This window comes from Cariama cristata, unplaced genomic scaffold, assembly GCF_000690535.1.
Source record: "Cariama cristata isolate BGI_N322 unplaced genomic scaffold, ASM69053v1 scaffold6987, whole genome shotgun sequence".
Classification (NCBI taxonomy): Eukaryota; Metazoa; Chordata; class Aves; order Cariamiformes; family Cariamidae; genus Cariama; species Cariama cristata.
Window position 1 is genome coordinate 58760 of NW_009624844.1, and position 25330 is coordinate 84089.

General features: G+C 41.1%; 1 protein-coding gene across 3 annotated transcripts; it reads right to left on the reverse strand.

Moving 5' to 3' along the window:
• Positions 1-3588: 3588 nt before the first annotated feature.
• Positions 3589-23622, reverse strand: PAK2 (p21 protein (Cdc42/Rac)-activated kinase 2). Of its 3 annotated transcripts, none has more exons than XM_009703330.1 (14): positions 23436-23622; positions 17629-17729; positions 16949-17099; positions 16146-16177; positions 15685-15792; positions 14326-14458; positions 13561-13624; positions 12705-12753; positions 10532-10644; positions 9936-10053; positions 7958-8057; positions 5111-5307; positions 4410-4547; positions 3589-3675 (listed from the first exon to the last, which is right to left on the reverse strand). In XM_009703330.1, exons 1-14 carry the CDS (start codon positions 23620-23622, stop codon positions 3589-3591), a joined length of 1578 nt encoding a protein of 525 aa, XP_009701632.1. The 3 variants fall into 3 exon arrangements, with proteins under 3 accessions (XP_009701632.1, XP_009701631.1, XP_009701633.1); XM_009703329.1 differs by having other exon boundaries at positions 16140-16177; XM_009703331.1 differs by lacking the exon at positions 16146-16177 and adding an exon at positions 16842-16875 and having other exon boundaries at positions 15685-15779; positions 16938-17099.
• Between the last annotated feature and the right edge of the window lie 1708 nt (positions 23623-25330).

A 25330-nucleotide genomic window follows, 5' to 3' on the forward strand; every position in this document is an offset into this window, starting at 1 on the left:
ATTAAAATCTGAAGACAGTTTAAAAAAAAAAAATAAAAAGAAAGCTTGCACCTACTTCCATTCCCATTGACAGTGTGAGGAACAGAGGGAAAATACGGACCAGAGATGTTTATTTACTCAGTTCCAGCTGGGGAGACTATCAACAACCTCCTTGCTCCCTCCCCAGCCCACTCACCACCCCCTCTGACAAAGGGACCCAACCTCTCCCATCTGCTCCAGCCATACCTTTGCACCTCCCTGCACCCGAGAGCCGGGATCGGGGGGGAAGCCTGCAATTAAGTCTCCTTAACACCTAAGGCAGCTCAAAGTGCACATTCCCAGCGCCATGGTTGCTTTTAATGAAAAATCTGGTTTATTCGACAATAACAAGAAAATCCCAAGAGTCACACATTCCCTGCACACACTTGCATCTCAGCCATAAACTGCCCAGCTCCATATAGCCAACTAACCACATCATTGTACGTGACACTTCGGATGTATAACACGCATATTGGATCCTGACTCAGGATCTTATGCTGGCACCCGAGAGTGAATGAAACATATGGGAATCCCAGCATTTTCAAATGCAATCCTTCCCTGATCATCTACTCAGACTCTGGCTGGTCTATGTCGGTCTGCCCAAGTGATAAAGCAGAGCAGAACAGCCCTGCACCAAGTCTTAAGGACATTAATCATTTCCCATCAGGGGAAAAAAACCAAACCACCACAGCTTGCATTTTTTTAATCTTGCAGACCCATCCAGCTGACATTGTTAGAAAAGTGACACCCAACCCACTAAGACACAAAAGCACAGCACAGAAACCTTCTCCCGGCTCTCCTCTTCTGCCAGCTCCATCTCTGACCCTCATTTCTGGCAGCAGGGTGGTGGGTGAGAAACCTCACCACGTAACAATAAAGCTGCTGCGTGGGGAAGGGGAGATGTGGCCGTTTCTCAGCCTCAGAGCTAAACACCTTTCCAGGTCACACAGCAAGCGCTGAGATATGTTTTGGTAACTTCTGGATTGGACCAAGTTTTGTGTGCTAAGATGGCTGAAAGTTTGGAAATCATCTCCTAAGTAGACTAAATTGGTTTAAAACACATTACAAAATTTGTCCATTCTCATTCATCAATAAAAGTGAACTAATAAGTTAAAATTACTTACGATTTCTTGGTTTTCTATTTTAAAAAACCTAAATTTATCTTACTGTCTAGATTGTGCCATAAAGAAAAAAAAAAAAAGAAAGAAAGAAAAGCTCCCAGTTTAACTCTGGCACAAGGAGTTTCACAAAGTCCATTGCCAGCAATGGACAAAGAGGGAATCATTGGTATGACAGGTTTGGGTTTTTTCTCAGCCAAGCCTCCTCGCGACTTTGTTTGATCAGGGAGCCAGAGGCACTCAAACCGGGGGCATCACCACTACAGCATTTACAGTGTCCATGGCTTATAAAACATTTTGCCTGGGAAATACATCTAGATTTCTTTGCCTGGAATGAGACACTTCCTTGAATTTAAAACCATAACTTTTCTTAACACTTATAGCTAGAGGGATTTATTCCTGTGATGGAGCAGTTAACGTAATTTACCCGACGTAAATTTTTACTACCACGCAACAGCAGAACACACAAGCTGAACTGCAATACCGCAGTGCCCTGTACAACGAGGCATCTTGTTGGTACCATGCCAGATGCTGCGAGACCCTAGCCCCGCTTCCCCTCCATCATCAACACAAATAACCTCCGCTGTTCTGGCCGGCCGCTCTCAGCTGGAAGTTGGTTTTGTCATACCTTGGCTACCAGTCCCCAAAACGTAGTTATCTGTGTCACTATGCAAATGCTGAAATTATCTGAAAATGACTTCTATCTTCTGCCCGCAATGTTTGTAAAAGTGTGCAAAAAAATTTTTATTCAGGGTCCTCCGTCCACACTCAGCCATAACCCTACCTGTCCCAGGTCCTGCCCCACTGGGAATGCAATAAAATCCCACTAAAGTAACGGTGGTTCTTTCACAGAATCATTTGGCACATTGTTACTACAGCTGGCTCTTCGTTAAGCTGTTGGGGAAGTTGAAATGCACAGACGGTAGCGCTAGAAGAAGCCAGGGGCACAGGCTCTTCTACACTTGCCCCTGGTAACACCCCAAGAATCCAACTGCTCATGTTGCTCACTGTCCTTCAGAGGGAGGCACTTTTTCTTGCATTGAAAGTTTGACTTCAGCCATTCTAGCTGGTACAACGTCTTTAGTGAGAAAGGATCGGTGTCACACATCACGTCTCCTCAGCCTCGAACTAGCCGGTCAAATAAGCCCCACAAACATCTGACGGCACTGTTCTCCCCTCTCAGCTTCCGTCTTCTCAGAACAGCGCTTTGGCATTTCCAGGTGTTCGTAATCTTCAGTTTGAATCGTATTGAAAAAAAATCCTGTATCTTCAGTGTCCTCAGATCTGATCATTTGTTCTTCTGATTTCCTTAGTACAAATGGAGCACATACAAAATTGGAAAAAATAGCTCTAATACTTAAACTCTGACAACTCCATAGGTTGATGCATTATTTGCTTGGGGAAAACAATTACAACATATACAAAAATGTATTTGATACAAAGAAGGGAAATGTAAAATAAAAAAGTCAAAGGCACCAGCATAACTTCCAAAGCCCAAGTCAGAGCACAGATACAATACATGTTTTTGAACTACCCACCACACCAAGCACATTATCCCTTAAGCTTCTGGCCAGCAAGTCTAACAGGGGAAAAAAAGGGCAGACAGGAAGACAGCTGGAATTTTTTTCTTGCCCTGACTGTAGCTGATCATTTGATCATAAATAAAGTATCTGACCCCTACCTACATATCCATAAACTCACATCCAAAGACTTGACCAATCATTAAGTTTCTACAAAGAGGCCACATCTTTGATTAAAAGTCCACAGAGCACAGGCATATGAGAAACAGCTGAATACTTCTCTTCCCCCTCTCTCCATATTCATCTTAAAAAAGTTAAACACATCTCAATACATTACAATTTCTTAAGTAGCCAAGTTGTCAATTCTACAGTACAGTGACAACTAATCCGTAAAAGAAACGAGGGGCAAGATGTACCTTCACATTTGTCACACTTGCCGTGAATCTAGTCATATGGGAGTTTACTAGAGCGATTTAAAAGTAAACAGGTAGAGGGGAGGAAGAGGAGAGTGACACAGATCAGCAGGTAAAATTAGTACTGCCCTCTGGAAGCTTGAATCTGTCATTCAAGTATTGAAAGTACCCAGAAGGGTACAATGAAAGGGAATTGTTAACAGCCAAGTCGTTAAAAATCCTTAAAACCCCGGGCACAGTAAGTGGCATTTCTGGGCTGTCTGGGGAAAAAAAAAAAGAAAAAAAGAAAAAAAGGCCAGTAATTCAGTCCTCAATTCCTTCTTGACCCCAGACAGGGATCACTAGAGTCACCACAATTTAGTTTGGGCGTCTTCTGGATGAGAGTTTCTTCCCTTTTGCAGACGTTTTCCCCCCGACAAAAACCCCTTCCCTCCCCCCAGAAGTGTAACAATTTCATATATTATAAAGATTTGTAAAATACAAACAAACAAAAAAAGGATGAAGGCTGTGGCAGTAATGTTAGCGGTTACTCTTCATTGCTTCTTTGGCTGCCAAGATCAGTGGCGTCAAGCTAGACAGAGGTTTGGCCAGTTTCAAGAAGGGATGCTGCCAGGAAGAGAGAAATACAGTAAATTAGTGAAAGACACAGTTTAAAAAGCTAGTAAAAGCAATGTATCTACCCAGCCCTTTTCATTTAGAGATATGAAAAGCAATGCAAATGCTATCAATGCCCAGCTCCTGAAGGGACAAATCCAGAGCACCTCAAGCCTGACAATCACTCCTCCTCATCCCAAAAGAGCTTAGGCCTCTCCTTTCCCAATAATTCACTACAAAGAGGTTTCCTGCTCAAACATCTGCTCTCAGTCCCATTCTGCTCACTTCAATGGCTCTGTTACAGTAAATTCGTAGAATGCTGGATGCTTTAGCAGTGCCAGAATAAAGGCACAGATTACTGATGGAAAGACTTCAGAGTACCTATTACAATCTTTGATGACTGTAGTTCCTACCAACCGCTCTCCACTAGAGTCCTCAGAAGAAAACACAAAAAACAGAGGGTGTCAGTCTACAGTGCAGTTTATCACAGGCTGACCTTACTCACGGCTTCTGTATCTCAGACAGCAAGAAGAAGCCGATCCTCACCTGTAGCAATTCTTTGGCTGATCCTCTTTTCTCTACATCCATCTCCAAACATCGGTTCAAGAAATCCCGGAATATTGGGGACAGTTTCTCAGGGTTCTGTAGCTCTGGTGTGCCATTAGTTGCTATCAAATACAAAGCCTGTAAAATGAGGAATATTGTATAACCAAGCCAAATCTTTAAAAGATGCCAAACTGCCTCACCTGTAGCAATTCTTTGGCTGATCCTCTTTTCTCTACATCCATCTCCAAACATCGGTTCAAGAAATCCCGGAATATTGGGGACAGTTTCTCGGGGTTCTGTAGCTCTGGTGTGCCATTAGTTGCTATCAAATACAAAGCCTGTAAAATGAGGAATATTGTATAACCAAGCCAAATCTTTAAAAGATGCCAAACTGACCTGCTCAGTGGCAATCCCTTAGTCAAGAAGGAGAAAGGGTTCTGCAGCCTAGTTCTCCTCCTCCCCCTGATGAGATGAAAAACCATAAAAATGCCACAATTATAGGCAGTCATGACCTATTCTTGCTAGTAGCAAAATAATGTTCAAAATCTCTTGGCAACAGATACTTACCTTGGCAAAGAAAATATCAGATTCTGACAAAAGCAGCATTTTTCATAGCCTAATGGATTTACTTTCTCTAAACTATCACAGAAGGCCGAGTTCGAAGTCCAGTGTTTTAGTTACAAGCAGATACTCATCTTGTAAACAGAAAAATTCAGGGTAGAGCTGACTGCAAATTCAAGACAGTCGTCTTCCTTTTGGAGGAGTTTTCCTGCACTGCTGAAGTTTGTTGGTTTTTTCATTTCATTTTCTTTTTAATGTAGATACTGTTAATGAGCAATTACTGAAAACATTCATATAGTAAACACCTGCAAACAGTTCTAGCCACGTCTGGGCTTCTTACCCTCAGGGGGTTTTCGTTGAGGTACGGGGGTTCTCCTTCCACCATCTCTATAGCCATGATGCCCAGAGACCAGATATCCACTTTAGGGCCGTATGCTTTCCGTGTGACCACTTCAGGAGCCATCCAGTAAGGCGTTCCAACCATAGTGCTGCGCTTGCTCTGCTCTGGGGTGATCTGAGCACAGAAACCAAAGTCGGCTGTAGAATAACAGAATTTTTAAAAGTTAAATTGGCGCACCCCAGGTAAGCCGGCTTCCTAGAAGACTTCTCTATTACTACACATATATTTTACTCTTGGACACTAGAGAGGGGCTTTGGGGCAGGGGGGATTGTCTCTTCCCCCCCCCCCCTACATTCTCCATATTACAAAATCTCACGTGCAAGATAAATACAAACCCTGAAAATGTTTAAGCAGGGCAGCATTCCGTGGAATGAAGATAAGGCGTTTTGGAAAAGGGACACAAGTATTACCCTGTAGAAGAACAGTATTTTGCCCAGTCCTTCCTTCAAGGATCCTAGACTGTTAACAGCCAAAAAAAAAGTAATCAAGCAGGACACAGAAGGCAAGTGTTCTGCACGTGGTATGTTATACAGCCTGAACTAGAAAAAAAAACGAATCCACAAACCATGGCTTCTGCCCTGCTAAACAGATTTTATTTGTGCAGCTATTGAGTTCAACATTTCACAGCAATTTGCCCATCAAATACAGGTACTACAGCTGACAGAGACATGGAAACAAGGTTTCAGATAAGTGAAGTGCTACCCCACTCAGCAGAAGGAACCTGGACAAACAAACCTTTCCACAAGGTAACTACCGAAGAGAACAACCACACTCAAGAAAACGAGAAAAGTCACCTATTCCTATAGCCTTCAGGTGCAGCAGCAATGCATGTTCCATCATGTTACTTTATCCAGCTGCAGCACTCCCACTTCCCAGGCATGTAAAGCATCAATAACAACACAGTTAAGGCAGGAGACAGATATTACCTTATCATTGACACTAAGTTTGAGAGAGAGAGAGAGAGAGAGAGAGAGAGAGAAAATTTAAAATTTCAAGGCGATTTTGAAACCGTCATGCCAAGCAGTGCTAACAAAAGAGCCACAGTCATGAAAGTGCTAAGTTGTACCAAGAGGACAATTTAACAAAGAACTAACCCCACCCTCATTGTCAAAATGCTGCCTTTAAAAAAAAAAAAAAACCCCAACAAACCAAACAACCACAAAAATCAAACCTATAGAAGTCACTGAGTTCCTCGCCAGCACTTTTTGGCCTTTATCAAGGTGTCACACTCAACTCAAAGCACAGTTTAGTTCCATGAACACACCAGAGAAGCAGCAGCAGTGTATGTCTCTGGACCTACCAACGAGGCCTTCAGCACCATGCCACCAGCATGGAGAGAAAAGACAGGCAAGATCTAGAACCCAGTTTCAACCAGCAGTAGTGTGTGTAGGTATGCAGTGGTGACAGGCAGACTGGTACCTCTTACTTCTCCCATCACCAGTCTCCCAGAAGCCAGACTCCCTCAGAGAAGGGGAAAAGCTTGAAAAGAAGGTGCAACTTCTTCCACCCTCCAACCCTAAACAACTGCTAGAAGCTCTGTAATCACAGAGCCAAAGAAGAGCTAGTCTCAACGCTGATTACGATACCTCTGCTTCATATAGGACATTTTTACAGCTGACTGACTCCTGTTTTCTCCTGATCTTCCCCCAGTCTCCTGGGGCCGATGCTTCTTTACATAGGCTGCTAACCCTGTTCTTTTGCCACTCTGCTTTGCTTTGACAGCTCTTACATTTCTGAGCCTTCCCCAGCTAACTCTTTTCAGCCACATCCTCTACTGTAACTATTCGCTTATCTTCAGCCTCTGAATCCACACAGTTTGTGCACAAATACATCACACCCTTAAAAAAAACCCCAACCTCCTATGCAAGCAAGCAATGCATCCGACAATGCCAGTAAGCACATCAGGTTGCTCGTAATCTTTTTTCACACTCCATCTCATAAATGATATGAGACTGCAAACCATCTAGGCTATGGAATATTGCTGAGATACGTTTTCACGGCACATCAAACTCCTACCCAACTGTAAAAACATCATCCCTTAACTCTTTGGTCGCTTTATGCTTTGCACATTCCTACATACCAAAAAGTCAGATAACACACCTCTCTCTCAACAGTCCTGACTGCTTCTTCAAGTGGTTTCACTTTTTTTTTTTATTGCCACAAACGTTTACACACACCAGAAACTGAGTTACCGTACACAAGTCCACACATGCATAACAATTACCTGAAAAGCAAGTAGTTTCTTTTGTCATTTCGTGATTATATTAATGAAAGTGTGTTACACTTTCAGTCCAAGAAAAGGAGACCTAGTCCAGGCACAGCATAAGACTAGACTGCAATATAAATGGTTAATAACGTACAGTTTTCTGGTTAGTGACCTTCTACAGAAAAGGGCAAATCATTAAAAGCAAGTCATGACAACCCAAAGGGACTAACAAAGCAACTGCAGTTAGCTGCAACTTTTCTCTTGCAATCATTCACATCTTTGCTTCACTGTATGGTGCCAGTTACTTCATGTTTACCAACGAATTCATGTAGCAACAGGTTTGCATCAACATCCTTCCGGTCGAACATGTTCACAGCCTTAGTCTTAGGGCCCTCAGAATTTCAATACCTGCTACCTGCGAGTTATACATTTTATAACACAAAATTAATTTCTACTACTCGTAGTCAATAAAAATTCACCTCAAATTTCCCTGCCAACTCTCCTTCTACCGATTTACACACTGCGTCAAAGTTTACTAGGAAAGGGAAAACAGAACATTAAAACAATTGTCTGGTACTCACTTAGTTTAACTGATCCATCCATTCCTAACAGCACGTTGTCACTCTTAATGTCTCTGTGGATGACCTGGTTGGCATGCAGGAACTCAAGCGCTTGCAAGCACTGGATGGGGGAAAAAAAAAAAAATTCAGCATATGGAAACATAATTTGTGTATATGAACACAAATTCAAAAGCACTGCTTACACCCTCAGCCAGCGCTGTGTGTATATAACAGATATTATTTAAAATAACCAGCAGAGGAAGCTCTTGGGCTAAAAAAAAAAAAAATACTCTCCAGATCTCATGAGGTCAAAAATCATTTCACCATGGAGTTTCTCTGCAATCTTAAACTCATAATTTAAACTCCTCATCACCCAGTCATCACCCAAGATGCTCTCAAAAATGCCAGATGCTAATTTTGGTACCTCCCACAAATTCTACACCATAAAGGATTAAGCAAGAGCTTTTTAGCCGGAAGTCTCACCAAGAGGAATTGGTGAGATTTCATTCTCAATGTGCATGCAACATCTCCTACAGTGAAGGCTGTAAAACATCTTCATTATGAAAGTCCCTAATACTGCTTTTGCATTGTTTTTAGATTAAAATCTTTCACACTAAGTTCCTACCTAAAAACAAAATGAAATTTACTTTTGCTATTTGAGAATAAAAGGCAGAAAAAATGGTAAGATTCTTCTCTTTTAATATAAGCAGAACATTTACCATTTGCAACTTGGCACGGATTTAGTCCCCAGTGAGTTTTTTGTGTCTTCATTTCCTTTAGCAAAGTGGCACTGATTTGCAGAATGAAGCGTATCTAACGTACCAGGTAGCAGAGTTTTGATGAAGTACAATAGCTCAATATTAGACTGTTTCCCCAGAAAAGTTAATTACTGTTACAGTAAATAGTTACTTTCGGTTCTCTGCTTCCAGCTCTGGTTTCTCTGGAAACCATTACCTGCCCATACATGTTAATGTACAAGTTTGCTTTCCATCCCCTCCCTTTGGGTGAGTCATCAAAAGCAGATGTCATGTTGATGTAGTCAAATGGGGTTTTTAAAAGCCTAAGTTTCTCTTGCACAGCAGATAATACAATTACTTCTCTTTCTGCCATAATAATTCAAGTCTGAGCTGGATGCCTGCACTCTGACTCAGGGCAGAAACCACTGATAAGTTGTGACATCAGCTAATTTTAACTCTTCCATTTGAATTCTCACTGCAATCTTAAAATTATTCCAATTACAATCTTCTGGAGAATTCTTTTTCTGAGAAATCCATAAAGAAAGTTTAACTGTCACAGAACTATAGATTTCACACACTATGAAAACTACTAAAATGATAAAACGATAATATGCCTCAAGTTCATCTTTATTTTAGTATGTGTTTCTTAAAGGATTCCTGTTTCATCAGATCCATTTTCACACTCTAAGCAAACAGAGTTCCCCTTCTTCCTTCTGGACAAGAGTCTGAAGCTTCCAGGTTTTTTTCTCTCTCTTTTTTTTTTTAAATATGTTCACATCTCTACTTTCTACACTGCCCACACATGAATATTCAGTTTTCTTTTTGGTGCCTTTGAATAGCCTTCGTTAGTCAAAGTTAAAAAATACATTCTTTCAAACTGCTAAACTCTTTTGTTGCTCTTCCTTGAACTTCAGTCCAGATTATTATTATCTTTCTTTTAACACTGTCAGCAGGACTAGGCAGCCCAGGTACCAAAACCAAAATCTTTATTTGCTCCATCACCTCACGCTCCCAAACACTCAGCTCAAAAACTGCTGTAGCTCTTTTGTATTACAACTTGCAAACCCTGAATTTTCCAAGTTAAACTAATTTTGTTATTTTCTGTAATTTTAATATTGATTTCTGCTCTCAGTATCATTCATTCTTCCTAACTCAATGGCTCCAACAGCAATTGTTGCAATTAGTCCTGACCTAAGCATACCATAAAACCTAGGGGAATAGAGTGCACCTTCATTCCTCCACCCATCAACCATAATACTCACCTCTCTGCAAACAGCAGCAATCTGTGCTTCATCCATACATGTTTCTGTAACCACATCTGTTAGTGAGCCTCCAGCTAGATATTCCATCACCACAAACAATTCATCTCCTACGAGGTAACTACAAACAGAAAAGGGAAAGCACGCCCGTTTGCCATCAAGAGATCGAGAACTGAAAAATGACTAATAAGAGCTGGTCAATGAAATGATTCATAAGCACTCAAGACAAGAAAGTTAAATCTCTAGAAGGTAGTCCAAAATGTAAATGCTGACAATAAAAGCTGCATGCTTCTTACTACCTAAACGGGCAGGATAACACCCTACATATCTCACGCACAACACAAGTATTGCTCCAGCTGTGCTCTTGTCCACCACTGATCCCCAGCTATGTGTAGCACTGCATTCATGACAGAAGCAGCCTTCTTACTGAATCAAGACCATTCCCTATTAGAGATGACCTTTTTTTTGCAGACAACAGTCTAAATACACTCTCATTTGCTTATAAGACCCTTAGGTACAGGAAGTCCTGGTCTGTATATCAAGTTATAACCTATTGAAATCCTTGGGGATGTAGGGATTAGCCAGCTGTCTGCATTTACCTGTCCAGGAAGTTGACTATGTTGGGGTTCTTCAGCTCCTTCATTACCAAGATCTCATTAATAATCAACTCCTTCTTGGGCTGTTTCTGCAGGTTTATCTGTTTAATAGCCACCTGAAAAGGACAAAATAAAACAGCAATCACTCAAACGTGAGTATCAAAACCTTTCAGTCATTCTTAATACAGTGAAAAGTTACAGGAATTTCTGTAACAGGATTAAAGAAGTTTGGCACAGCTTGCAGCTGGCAAGTTATTTATTTATTAGCACACAACTTAAAAGAATGCAACTCGATGAGCATACCATTTGCACCCATAGCCAACATCATCCTCTTGCAGCTGAAAAGATCCACAAAGAATAACAAAGGCCACAACAGACAGCAACGGAAACGTTCAGGAGATAAAAAGATACTCGCCCAATCTCATATCAACAGGCCTAAAGCAGAAGAGAATCATGTGGCATCTAAGAGAGAAAGTACGAGTCTTCCAAGGCAAGGCAAGGCAATTAGTTTTTCTATATTCTGACCAAATTAGTGTTGGGGTAGAAGGAGCGGTGGGAGGCAGAAGGAATTCCTCCCAAAGCAGTTAACCCAATGAACTATCCCATAGAGAGAAAGGAAGATAAAGACCTATTTGTCCAGAAAATAAGCTAACCAGGATAAGTATTCCAGACTTTAATATGGAGAAGAATTGTCCCAGGTATGTTAGCTACAACACTTTGAGGAGACAGTTTGGAGTTTTACAAGATAACCTACCCATGAGTCCAAAACCAAACACAAGAACCAATATAACCTTGTAGAAACGATTGCTGTCGTATTGCCAAGGCCATTAAAAGCAGAGAACTTGTGGCACACAGTCACAAAATAACTAAGACCGGAGGGGACCCCTGGAGGTCATCCGGTCCAATCCCTTGCTTAAAGTACAGCCAACGTGGAGCAGGTTGTTGAGAGTCTTATGCAACTGAGTATTGAATGGAGATCTTAATAAGTAGATACTCCACAACCTCTCTGGGCTCCTGTCCCACGTTTGATCACCCTTACTGAGAGGGGAAAAAAATTTCTAGTATCTAACTAGAATTTCCCTTATGACGATTTTTGTCTGTTACCTCTTATCCTGTCATTGTGTAGCTCTAAGAAGAGTCTAGCTCCATATTCTCTACACCTTCCTATTAAAGCATTGAAAATAGCAATAAAATCCTCCTCGGGCCTTCTCTTCTTACTGCTGAACAGATCTAACTCTATCCTCAGACATTAAGCATGGAGGAAGCCAGAGTACTGCATCCACTTAATGCATGAAGACTGCAAGGAATCAACTGTTAGCCCACCTGCCTGACAAGACGCAGCGGAGGTCTAAGAAAGGAACTGGACTACAAAATATACTCTGCGGTCAATAAGAGGAAATGAAGTACTGTAGTATATAGAAAGCAAGGTAAGAGACAACATACTGAGATGATTGAAAGGCTTATGTTTTATCAAGATGTGGTGCTCCATTACAGTACTGGTAAATGTAGTTACTGTTGAAAGGGCAATTACTTATCAGTGACCTACAGCATAGCTGCTTGCAGATATTTAAAGGAAAATTAAGGAAATCTGAATTTAAAGAGAAGCAAGTAAATCCTAAAATTTTAGTCCCAGGAACGAGAGATGACCACTGGATGACAAGCGTGACGAGTATTGCTGATGTCATCAATTTCACTAGGTGGGTCTGGACACACCAAGGAGTAAAAGCAAAAAGCAGGATGTGGAGAAGGCATTCTGACTACAACAAAGAATCACACAGGGCAAGCTGTTTCCACACACACAGGCGCATCCATCACCTTTACTGAGACGGGACCAGAGATCAAGTGTGCAAAGACTAAACAAAGTTTTATTTCTGAAAACGCAGGACACTTGTCTGCAATTCTTGAAGGATAAACTGTTTTCAAAACCCATTTCTGGAACACCTCACTCCCTCTGCTTTTCACTGGAAAGACAAATCTCTATTTTTAAGCTTTCATCATCTGATTACTACAGAACAAAGCACACACTGTTACAAATGACTATGACAGACGTTCTTCCAAGAGGTGATAGCAGAGATGGGAGCCACAGAAAGAAGTCTAGTCAAATCATTTTGGCCACCTACAGAAAAACATTTATACAGAAAAAGTGTTTTCATTGCAATAAACACAGAAATCTTACCTCCTGCCCTGTTGCCACATCAATAGCTGTGAAAACTGTACCTGAAGCCCTGTGAAGAGAAAGAAAAACGTTACAGCCAGTTGCATCTCTGTGTAACAAACATGCATGTGAACAGGAAAATCACAAACACAAAATTGTGTCAGCTTTCAATGTCGCAAGAGCTGAATCAAAAAGGAGGCTACTAAAAGTAAGCAGTATCACAGAAATGCCAATCAGTTCACACAAACTAATCGCAAATACACTCTCTTCTGACACCAGCTATGCCTCCTGAATTCAGGATGTCTAAGCCCCCAGAACTTGTGCTGCTCCCTATGATCAAGATAAGCTGGGCAGCCCTTTCTGTAGCAGGTATTACTTTTCATTTTCCTCCAGGGGAAGCCTGCCCACAAACACACACAGACCTATTTGGAAAGTATACAGTAGGAGTTAGGCACATATATAATCAAAGTTGGAAAAGCTAGAACTTGTATATACTTTTTTCTCAGAAGGATTCAGAGGACCACTAGAAGAATAAGTTAGTCAAGGCAGTATTGTTAGCTTAGCACACAGAAAGCCTTCTGACGTGCCCTCATGCTATTCAGCAGTCATATTAGAAAATGGATGAACGCATCTTACCAGGAGAGGGGAGCACCAGATACACCCACAGAGAAGTTAGAGTTATGCTTTTGCATTAAAAGACACAATTCAAAATTTCCACCACTGTATAAAGCCTTCACCATCTGTTTATTGCTGCTTAATACAGCCAACATTTCTGCCTGCTTCAGTAAGTGGTGGCTACATGATAATATCAGACAGAGAACAGTACACTGCTTTTAGCACTGGCTCACCAGGAATAAAAGTTGGGGTGAACACTTACCCCTGCCCGATTTTTTCATATCTGGTGTATTTTTTCTTGGGATCTCCTATGCTCACAATAGTGCCTAAAAACAAAACGAAACAAACAAACAAGAAAAAAAAAAAAGAAGAGTCAATCCCATTGTACCCCTTTAGTAGGGCTGGCCCGGCCAAGATATCTCCAAGAGTGGGTCAGCTCAAGTATTAAACACTTATGCACAAAAAGCCAAAGCTTCCTGATTCAGTTCTGGTTGCAAATGGCCCAACTTCAGACAATCATTATGCTAAGTTATACTCTTAATGAGACAGCTCATGCTATTTCCTCTAGTATATCAATTTAATAATAGTCTTCTGCGTAGCAAAACCAAGTATGAGGTTATGACAAATCTATTAACTTAGTCTAGTTCAGAAACTAGTCAGTTCTCGACTTAAGCAGAGGAACATTAACATGGCAAAAAATTATCTTCAAGATGATTACGGAACAAGCAACAGCAGAAACTATTTTGTGTTACGATGGTTGTATGATACACGCAGATCACATTATCACAACTGAACTTCAATTCAAAAAAACTGTTCTACAATTTATTTTTTTTTTACCCAATAGGGCTCTGAAGCATATAAATTGGCAAAACTTCTGAATACAGCTCTCTCAGCTACTGTCTGACACAAAATCACTCAAGAACAGTATTCACACAACCCTTACACAAAAATAAGGATGAGGGCAAAAACTTCATATTCCTCCCCCAGTTCTAAAGCCTTTTTTAATCTGAAAGTAAAAAACACCTACGTAGTTTTTCCATGATCTCTTCATCCGACATTTTGGTCTTCTTTTTCTGCTTATCACCCGATTTCATCGCATTGTCAACAGAAGCGTCACTGGCTGGTGCAGGGATGGGGTCAATTACAGACCGTGTATAAATCTGTTAAGAGAGACCATTTACCTGAGCATTTTCTTTGCAATCATTGAGCTTCAGTTGAAAACAATCACTGTCTTTCAAAGATCCCTAAGCACCATTTTACATAACAGGTTGGAGGCAGAAATTAGACCTGAGAAACATTAAAGTCCAGTAAGTCAAGGTGCTGGTGACCCTTGCTGACCTCTGAAAGAAAGACCCAGCCACTTTCTGAACAGGGTGGATGCTAGGAGATTACCTCTAACTTCCACAGACAGATGTTTGGTGGGTTTTCTACCTGCTTATTCTTTATAATCCATGCTAGTTAACAGAGCAGAAATCACTATTTAATAGCGAGATCAACTACTACTAAGATCTAAAGGAAAAAAGATTCATGCTTCGCCACGAAAAGAAGCATGAGACCCTCAGAAATTTCTCAGTTGTCCCCAATTTAAGGGATTTTCTTGGAGCTTTATTTAATTTCCTCCTGAGCTGCTCACAGACATACGCAGCTACTCTAGAAATGTCAAACTGTAGACCTGTTGCATTTTATATGTCTACATACCCAGAGTGGGCAATTATAAAGCAGTATCACTCGACAAATAAACACAATTCACATTTGCACTCCTGGAGTGAGAACAAGTAGGCAAGAGAGCAGCAAAATGTACACCTACCACAGTCAAAAGAATGAGCTGGAGTAAGTGGGATCCCTGGGAGGTTATTAACAAAGTGTGTAGTTCAGGATGACTACACTAAAACTTAATGAACAACTTCTTAAGCATTTAACTTTTCCTGTAATGCTGATGACTTTGTGAGTGAAATAAGCTTTCAAATCTTAATTTTGAATTGTTTGGGGGTTTGGTAGTATATTTGGTAAGGATATCACACTGCAATCAAAGAAAATAAAGAAAATCAAATACACTACGCTTGTACTACTGTACTGTGCAGTTACAGAAACTAGCTGTAGCTTTTTAGGACCAAAAAGCCTCCTCCTCACATGCTGGGTTGAAGGATAAGCATAACTGGATACCTTCAACACAAGCCAACAAACAAATCGGCATTAACTTCAGGATTTCTGATCCAACTCATATCCAGAAATTAGGCATTTTTCTTAGCAAACTCAAAGAAAAACCTGAACTTTTCCCTAAAAACTTACAACAGCTCATTTCACAAATATAACACCTTGCTAGCAAACACAAGTTCTGCAGTACTGAGAAATGCAGGTCTGCACTATAAATTTTACAGCTGCTCACCGATTTTGTGTGATCTGGCCGTGGAGCAATAACTGGAGGAGGAGCTTCTTCATCATCCTCATCATCATCTGCCACAGCTGTTGATGGTTCTGAACCTTTGGCATTAGTCTACATTTTTACCAAAGTTAAAAAAGAATAAATAAACAAAATTGTCTCCCTCACAGCATTAAAGACTTGCTTTTTCTTTCCCCCCACATGAAGATAAAAGAGTTCTTACTGATGTCAAAAGAAAAGGATAGGCTGAGTAGTTTAAGTGCCCTATTACATTTTATTACAAGACTCAAGTACTACTGCTCCAGTGAAATATGCTCTGTTGACTCCCTAATTTAAGTTTTTATTCCACAAAAAAAAAAAAATAATCTCATTTTGTTTTACACTGCAAGATTCAGTATATATCAAATACAGAAGACCTGAGCTTGTATGAACCTAAGAATATACAAAGAATAGTAAAACACACTCACCGTTGGCGTTCCTGAAGGGAAACCATCTTTTTCTAAATGGGACAAATAGCAGAATACATAAAATCATCACAAAAATAATAAAAAGTGAACTTTACAGAACTGTACAGAACACAGACTGCTTTGGAGATTTTTTTCATCTCTCAGAAAGCAAAATTTCGTGCTCACAGATGAGAGAAACCAGTATGGTACTGTAAGACCATGCAGAAGGAAGCTGTAAGATGTGAAATCAGGATCAAATGGGTATTTCTGTTCCCTTAGCAGTATCTTGAATCAAGGATGAAAACATTACAAAGCCTTATTATTAAGCTATTTTCAGAAATAATTTGGAAGAAAACTAGATAAAACTGCATCTGTTTGTAGGACAGTCATTCTCTTGGCCTCCCCACATAGCTTCTGATCTAGGAGCCACAACTTCTTTTGCATCCTTGATATCACCACATGGTGACATCAAGTTCACAGAGAGCTGTTTCAGTCAGACAGGAGGAGCAAGGTCTCCAGCACAAAACCAATTAATCACAGTCTCAGAGCTCCAGCTTCATAAACACAGTCTGTTAAAGTTAATTTTGGCTGCTATTTTGAATTATGCAGTTCCATTTCTTCCCCTCTCCACGTAAAACAGGAAATTAACTGGACAACGCCAGTTTCCAGTAAGTTTTAAATCCATCTTCAAGTATTTGTTCCTCATTGAAAAGTAGCTTGCTCTTTCAGCATTTGAATCTGATTTATTATACTGAAAGAGAGCAAGACTGTGATCCAAATACCCAACTCCTCTTCAATATGTCTTGCACACACTTGGATCTCACCTGGAGCAGAAAAACTCAGATACTTCTGCTTTGCTGTGTCTTTGGAATCGTAGAATTTCAGCACATCTAGTACCGCCTGGGGGTTTTTCTTCTGTTCTAGCTTTGTGATATTTGAGGTCTGAAGCAACCGAGCCCACTGCTCTGGCATTCCCTGAAAAAAAATATGCTATTTTAAGCATTCTTCTAGTATTTTTTAAGGATTTTTTAAAAAGCAGAACAAATGTCTTTCCTCTATAAAAAGCATAACACGTGCAGCCTTAAACATATGAACAAGTAGAATGGGGTTTTAACGAGGAGCCATATGTCTGTAGGTGACACAACGCAAATTGCTGTGCCAACACGACACCACCTCTTTCAGGTGTATTAAGCCAGATGTGAAGAATGGGAATACAAAAGCGCTCAACAGAACCAGTGTTACCCACTAATAAAAGTCAACGGAAGAGGGTTTCTTGGGGAAGGCTCTCCCAGGTGACACAAAGCATCAGATCTGACATTGACACTGCAGAATTACTAACAGGTCACAGTTTCATTACTCTGCATGCTGTACAAATACACAGTAAATTAATTTCTTTGATAAAAACGAAGACTAACTTGCGCTTTATTCTAAAACATAGCAATGGCTTCACTACAGCACTGACACACGGTTGTTTTCTGAGCAACTCCAAGGCAGGTATACTTACAGTGAACTCTCCAGTAACAGCATCAAAGCCAACATGGATGGTATGCTCAAAATCTGATGGTGGGGAGATTTCTGGCCTTTCCTTTTCCTTCTTCTTGCTTCCTGAAAAAGACATTCAAAGATCTACTGAGCAAAGATTTTAAGTGCTATTGTCTCCATTTAACATAATCAATCCAAGCATTAGAACCGTTTGGATGAATGTAACCATTATTCTGTTTACTGGATGGAGGTGTTTACATATGCCACACAGCAATTTGATATTTTCAAGTTGGTACAGACTTCACATAAGAATTAACAACTTGTTCCATTCAAATAATGTACAGTATGGTAGCAAGCAATAAGAGATTAAGAGCACCAGAGTGCAAGGAGCTCTGTTGAGCACATGAAATCTAAACATATGAAAAGTTTACAGTGCAAAAAAGGACATTTTAATATGGACTAAGAACAACACCAAAGACAACTTCAGTTCAACCTCAAGTTCACCCTAAAGACAGTTAAAACTCAGTTGCCTCACTGCTTCAATTCAAGGTAATTAATGCAAACTAGGACTTCCTGTGATGAAGATAAGAGTTTATACCCTCAGAGCAATTACCTAATTTAAATTAAATGGGGAAAAAAAAGAAAGGCACAAGCATAATAAGTACCAGAAGCAGGAACAGATAATGAGAAGGACCATGTGCACAATCCAACCTAGATTCGATTACATTATAAGATGTTTTGTAATGCCTGGGGCTTGGGTTTTTTGGGTTTTTATTTCTTCTGACAAAGAGAAAATAAATAAAAATGGAAGACAATTTGTAGTTAACTCTAAATATAAAATACACCACTCTGTTCCCTTTACTCAGAAAAGGTTCAGAGTTACGTCGGAAGGTTTCAGGAACCTGTTTTCTTGTTCTTGTAAAAAAGCCCAAGCCTAGCTTGCTTTCCCTGACAGAGCAGAGGAGTGTACTTGCTGTTTGCTCTCCAGGTAGAAAGATGATGCTCAAGGCCTCGTCTCACAATCCTCCGGCTGAGAGGCAGAGACCTGGCAGTGAGCTGGAGAGCGTGTCTAACCTGATACCAAGAAAAATGCCTGTGTAATCCTGGGAATGCCTGTGGGCTCACAAAGCATATAGTTGGATCAGCTGCATTTATTACAACGTGCATCAAGTCAGCAAGAATGCCACAGTGCTCATAACCACAAAGGAAAGCAGCACACCATTTTGCAATCTAACTTGATTACCATTTTATGTTTGTCAAAAAAAAAAGTTTTTTGTTTTGTTTTTAAACTCACCTTAAAAATAAAAGTCATGCAGTTTCAGTACAGAAAAAGAGCAGCGAAAACAGCATCCTCTTCGTTATTACATGGTAAAAAGTTACTGAACACGGGGCAAGCATAGATCGTGCTTGCTCAGAGCCAGAGAATCTGAAATCCCTGCACGTTGGCAGGAGAGGAAGGACAGGGAGCCGAGGACAATACTTACAAATGAAAAGCCATGTGGGCTGCCTCCAGCTGAACAATGCAGTGGAAAGACACGGCTATTATAAACAGGATATCTTTAATATGGCTGCACAGGTCAGAGCCAAAAAGCAAACAGACTGTCAAATGTTCTCATTAACATCACTCAGTTACGGGACAGGAGAAACTTGCTTATGTGAAAACCTTTAAGGAAAGTACTGTTTCTTCCCAACCTCTTTCCATTGTTTATGTGAAAGCAAGGTAGGGGGGGAAAAGAAATAATTTACATTTCTCAGGAAGGTTCTTGTTCAGGAACACTTGACATGTAGGGAACACGAGCCAGCGCTCAAACCCTCCAGCACGTGCAAATAAACCCACTCCTTCCAAAAATACACAGATCTTACTAGTAGGCTAGGCAAGGAGACTAAAAAATAAAACAAAATAAAATAAAATACATCACTCCTCTGCCCACAGGAACAGCAGGTCAGAGCAGCACTTCAAACAAATGCAAGCAGCCAGCTTCAGTCAAGAGGCAAGTCCCGTGAGTCATGTGTTGGCAGGACATACTCTGCGAACAAGGCCACTGTGAGGCCATGCCGCTCTTCGACCTCTGGTTATGTTTGGAACACCGTTCTGTATTTAAATGGGAACCTCTTTCATAAAGGGCAATGCTCATTTCAAACAGCAAGTCAACCTAAGATGCAGACCCTTGGCCCTGCAGAGACAGCAGCATATAGTCCTCCTGTTCCCAGGCCCTTCAGAAGGATTCAGTGAATTGGAGAATTGGATTAAGAAAGTGCCTCAAATACAATTGGACTCTTCTTTTCCCCAAACAAAGCCACAGGCACTCAGCAAGGCATCACCCAAGGTACTTCACGCACCCTTTTGCATCGCAAACCCATCCTCAAGCATCCCACCAGCCAACCTCTGCACACAAAGCAAGAAACACAGATGTTTCTCAAGAGCCTGGTCATAGTAGGTAGATGACTCCAGATGGTACTTTGAGTTACTGACCCGCAGCTGAAACCACGCTTGAAATCTGCTCTGAGCCAGTGATCTTGAGCATGTCACATGCACGATCCCGGGTACCGGGCGATGCCCCACAGCACCTCTTTTAATAAGTTCTGCTCAAAGACAAACGTTTCGCGTTTTAAGGGACTATTTTAAAGCTTTCCAAAAACACACGCAGATTCATTTGACTTCAGAAGTCTAGCCAAGGAAATTCATGGCAATTAAGTACTCTAGTAAAAAGATGACTATCACTTCATTTACACTAAACAATGGAACTAGGGGCGGGGGAAACCTCCATGACTAGGTCATTAAATAATCCCTTCAAATTCTTATTATTATTTCAGCACAAAACTAGCTCAGACTTGGGGCAGAAAGTCTGCATTTGTTAAACCTCACCGTCTGCAGCGAGTCCCCCAAAGCACATCACCTCCCCAACGCCATCTCCTAAGCTAGCGAAACCTCCCAAGAGAGGACGCGGAGGGGACAGAGCTGTGGCAATAGATATGAAGAAGATGGCCAGGAGGGACCTTGCAAAAATCATACGGACAGAGGTCTGCAGAACAAAGCCAAAGAACGTTATCCAGTAACAGGTCTGTTTGCAGTAGCCCTGTGTATCTCATTGTAAGGCATCCCTTCATTTTCTGAAAAGGAGAATTTACCTTTTTTTGTGGTAATTTGTTAACTTTTGCACTGGCTGGAGAAATTTTTCCCATTTAAAAAAAAAAGACAGATTCTTTTGCATATAGTCCCGATATATTTTTAAGATCGAAGCAGGAAGTTGATATTTCTGTAAAGCTTCCCAGTAGCACAATTTAAAAAAAAAATATATTTAAATGGACATTTCTGGTGAGGGTGCACCTCAGCCATGCTAATAGAACAAAACAACTAACATCTGACTATTGTTTTAGTGCCAGAAAGTCCCTGTGTCCATTTATATTCTGGTTACGTTTGACAACCAGCTTTGCAGTCTTGAGGGCCAAAAACATTTCTTTGGATGTTTACGTTATCCTCGGTGTGGGTCATCCATCAACAATTTTTTTCCAAATTAAAAATATACAACTTTCAGATAGTTTCTTTAAGCTAGGTAATTCAATTACCATTTTTCCTAACCACATGATCTTGCCATGCAGCAAATCCTTCTGTTTTTTTTTCAGGACATTACTTTAAATACTTTTTAACATCTAAAAAACATATACTGACACCGTTTTCTCTAAAAAGTACTTTTCTCAGCAGAAATGATTTCTTCCGTTTTTAGTTTGCATCAATAAATATCAGTAGGTATACAGACACATGCTAAACAAGTATGCAGATTAAATTTCCATAAATTTGGTGTATGTCAGTATTTACAGAGTGGTCTGAATAAGCTTAAGTAATAGGACTCCAGAGCAATTTCAGATGAGCCAATACAGCTTCAGACAAGTCTTCAACCACCTCCCCGGCCATTTCAGCAACGAACAAACCCACCATCAAGATGGAAAGAGGAAACATCCAAGGAGAAGTAAAGGCACTACAAAACGTCACAAAGCTCTCCAGCTGCGCTGCACCCACTCGCATTCATAATTTGTTTCACAACACAAGCGAGTCTTACACACTATTACCAATTCATAGCAAGGAAAACCTTCCTTCACGTGGGGTTTATGTTCTACTTCATTATATCCCTGTCTGTAAAAAAGGGGCTGCAAGTGCTCTGATGAACAATCAACACAACAGATAATGACAAGTGCCATCCCAGCTCCGCAACTGTTCTCCTAGTCTGAAACTGGACAGATTCGACCTTTCCAGAAGATCTTCTTGCAGCATTCACCACAACAATTTCTAGGCATTTCCTTCCATGACCAACAATATAATGGTAAAACACCGGTTTCTGCAGTATTGAAGGGCTAAGCTAGAACCTGCTCCAAGACACGTGGCGCTACACCTAGCTGACAGCACCCAGATTCACCACCTCCACCAACCTCAGAGGCCTGGACGCCCTCTCTTGGGGTGCTGCCACCAACCTGTAGTAGCTTCTCATGTTCTCCTTATAGACTTATCTCTTCAAAGCTTACCCACGTCAAGTAAAAAAGACCATCACTTCTATTGCTGTAATCCAGCCACGGACAGTTATTTCACAATAAATGACCTTGTGAAATAACTATTCTGCTTCCAAAAGCTACACTGGCCAACTCCTTCCATCCTTCGAAAAGGAAAACACACCCAGTGTTGAGAGCAGAAACTCTGCCAGATCATGGAAAGCCAGATCTTCCGAACACAGGGAAGCCTGCCTCTAGCATTTGTCTCCAGGGTGAGGCATGGCTGCAGAGGGACCGCTCACATAGCTGAGCAAGAGTAAAAACCAGCCCTGGGGAAAATACTTAGCCAAGCGAATAAATAACCAGAGGAGCAAAGTCTCTTGAAACAGTCAAACCTGCGTTGGCATGACTGAACCAGTCCTGCCCAGCACATCAGCAATGAGATGCAGGAAGCCAAGAGCAGAACTAGAAGACATTAAGAGCAGTAGGGTCTTCCCATTGTGCATCTTAACAGTAATCACAAAAATACTAACTGGTAGAGATTAATAAAATGCATAGCAGTTTGCAGTCAGGCTTGTAAGTCCCAGTGCAGTTTTACCATACCAGACGTTAGAAGGTATTTCTATCTATGCACTATTTTGTTGTACATGGATACGGACATCCTAGAGAACCAGGATTAGGGCTCCAGTGCTGCACATACATTCATCATACAGAAAAGAGGACAGAAACACAGCACAAATACAGTCTAGTTTCATTACAGCAATTTTTTCTCAGAAATAATCCTTGTTTACAGCAATCCAGTTTTTTCCTCCACTAGTAATTAATCCTAACAGTGCAGTTAGACTGACAGAAGACTTAATTTTTCTCAATTCTCCTTCATGCACACTGCACCCTCGCCACTATTTCTTTACTACCATTTTCTCCTCAAGGTACCACATAAATGGGCATCAACATGAAGTAACTTCCAAAACAGCTCACTTGAAGCTAGAAATCTGTGCTTAGCATAGCAAAATGGCAAGTAATATGATACCCAGGAATCACAAACATTTATTAGGGTTGTTTGGAAAGGCATTACTTTAAACTAGGCAGCAAACTTGAGAAGCAATAGGTGGTGGTTTTCCTCAGTCAGCTATTTAATTTTTCTTCCTTAGCATTTCATCTTCAAACATCCCAGTGCAAGGAGAAAGAACCGTCTCAGCTTATTGAACACACATACACAACTTTCAACACTTCCTCCAGTCCCCTACACTTGGACAGGCTGGACTTCAATGTCTAAAGTAGCACTGAAAACTTACACAAAGAGTAAAGGAATACAAGTAGTAACCTTGGAAAATAGAGGCATCTTACCTTTTTCAGTGCTAGAGAATATGGAGATGATTTTATTCCTAGGTTTCCTCTCTTCTGGTACGGAGGGCAGGGGTTTCAAGCTGTGGTTGGCAGACAACTGGTCTTTACCCCCTGAACTGATGATAGTACTGCTCATCCGGACAGGAGGAGCTGGTGGCTTGTCTTCCAGTTCTCCGTTGTCAGACATGGTTCTCAATAGCTAGTGAAAGCACTGAAATAGAAACGTTTGTTTTAATGTAGGAAGAGAGCATAGAATACATAAATGTAGCATTTCTTCTGTTGGCCAACAGGGAAAGGAGATGTGAATTCAACTCTGAGGAACTCGGCAAGCACCGCACCGGCAGACACCAATGTCTCCGCCAAAGGAAGCGGAAGCCCTTCCTCACTCCAGCTTCTGGGTCACCCTTTCATCTGTGCCAGCAGCAGCATTTGTGGGATGGAGTGACAAACTTCTCCAGTGATAAAACTAACCCAGTCAAAAAGAACAGTCAGTTATAATGTGGACCAATTCCCAGATCTGGTTCGCCATCTGTTCACACAAAGGTTGCGTATGTGAAAAGGATAGTACACGTAAGGGTGTAAGTACAGCATCTTTTAGGAGTAGCTCTAGCCCAGAGAGCTTCATGCTCTAAGACTCAAACACCTTTAACAGCCTTAGATGCTTTCCTTCTTGTCATTTATCAGACAAGATCTTGGGGAGAAAATAACAGCTTAAGTTTATAAGCCATAATTCAGCACACCATCCACATTAAGTCGTATTAAGAACATCTCTACCCAAATTATGCAGTCTACATTAAAGAGCATGGGACTAAGATCCACTGGATGCGTTCCACTTCTGAACGAGGACTTGCATTGCTTCACCACTTTGTGCCACACTTTCTCCATTTGTAAAAAGAATATATACTATCATCACAATCCTTTTCGAGTCCTTAACAAAAACATAAGTGAGATCACGAACAAGTAGCTGCTAAAGCTGAAAACACAGCTCAATGAAGCATCTACATGACATATTCCACATTCAAGAAAATCTGCACTGGCCTGTCCTCCCTCCCCATAATATCCTGGAGATTTTTCTCTGATTACCAAGAAACAGTCAGCCTCTCTGCTACAGAGTAAATAGCACAACAGAAGATTTACAGAAATTACCTCTTGATGACAGCTGAACAACAAACACGCCCCTCATACACTCAAATGATGAGTTACCTCTTTGCAACAGGGGCCAGCACAACTCCTCTGTGTTGACCTCCTCCTCCTGCTCTCACAACAGGCTGGGAAATGAATGGCCTACCGGTGTCTACCAGTTGTCCATCATAGTCCCAAAGCATGACTCAGTCCCAGCCACACCACTGAAGCAATCGTTATCAGTGTCATTCAAGAGTCAGGATAAGACAGTGCAATCCACTCTCAATTATCACACCTTATGTCCAAAGTATAAATCTTGTGCTATACGACGTCTCGGCACAACACGTGCCATCTTGCACAACATGGTCTTAGCAACAGAACTAAAAACATATTGAGTGCCATTCCCTATCGTTTCACTGGGTGGGTGAATACTGCCAAATCCCAAAAACCGAAAACGAATCAGGCTAGCAGCCTGAATTCAAGCAGCACAAGAGCACGCTGGTTTATGTCGTGAAGCTCAAGAGAGATTAAAATTAATTATTACCATAAATGCCTACGAAAGCATATAATTTCTGTACAAATACCTTCCAAGGCACAAGCAGCACAAAGCAAAGTTCTGGCAGTGCAAGTACAAACTGGACATTTGGTGGTTGCCCCATCTCCTTAAAGCCTGATGGGGAACAGCAGTCAAAGCTGTGCAACACCCAGCCAGACAAACCTGCCTTCCAGCCCTTTGCTTCGTGATGGAGCGATAAATAGACCTGCAACACTTG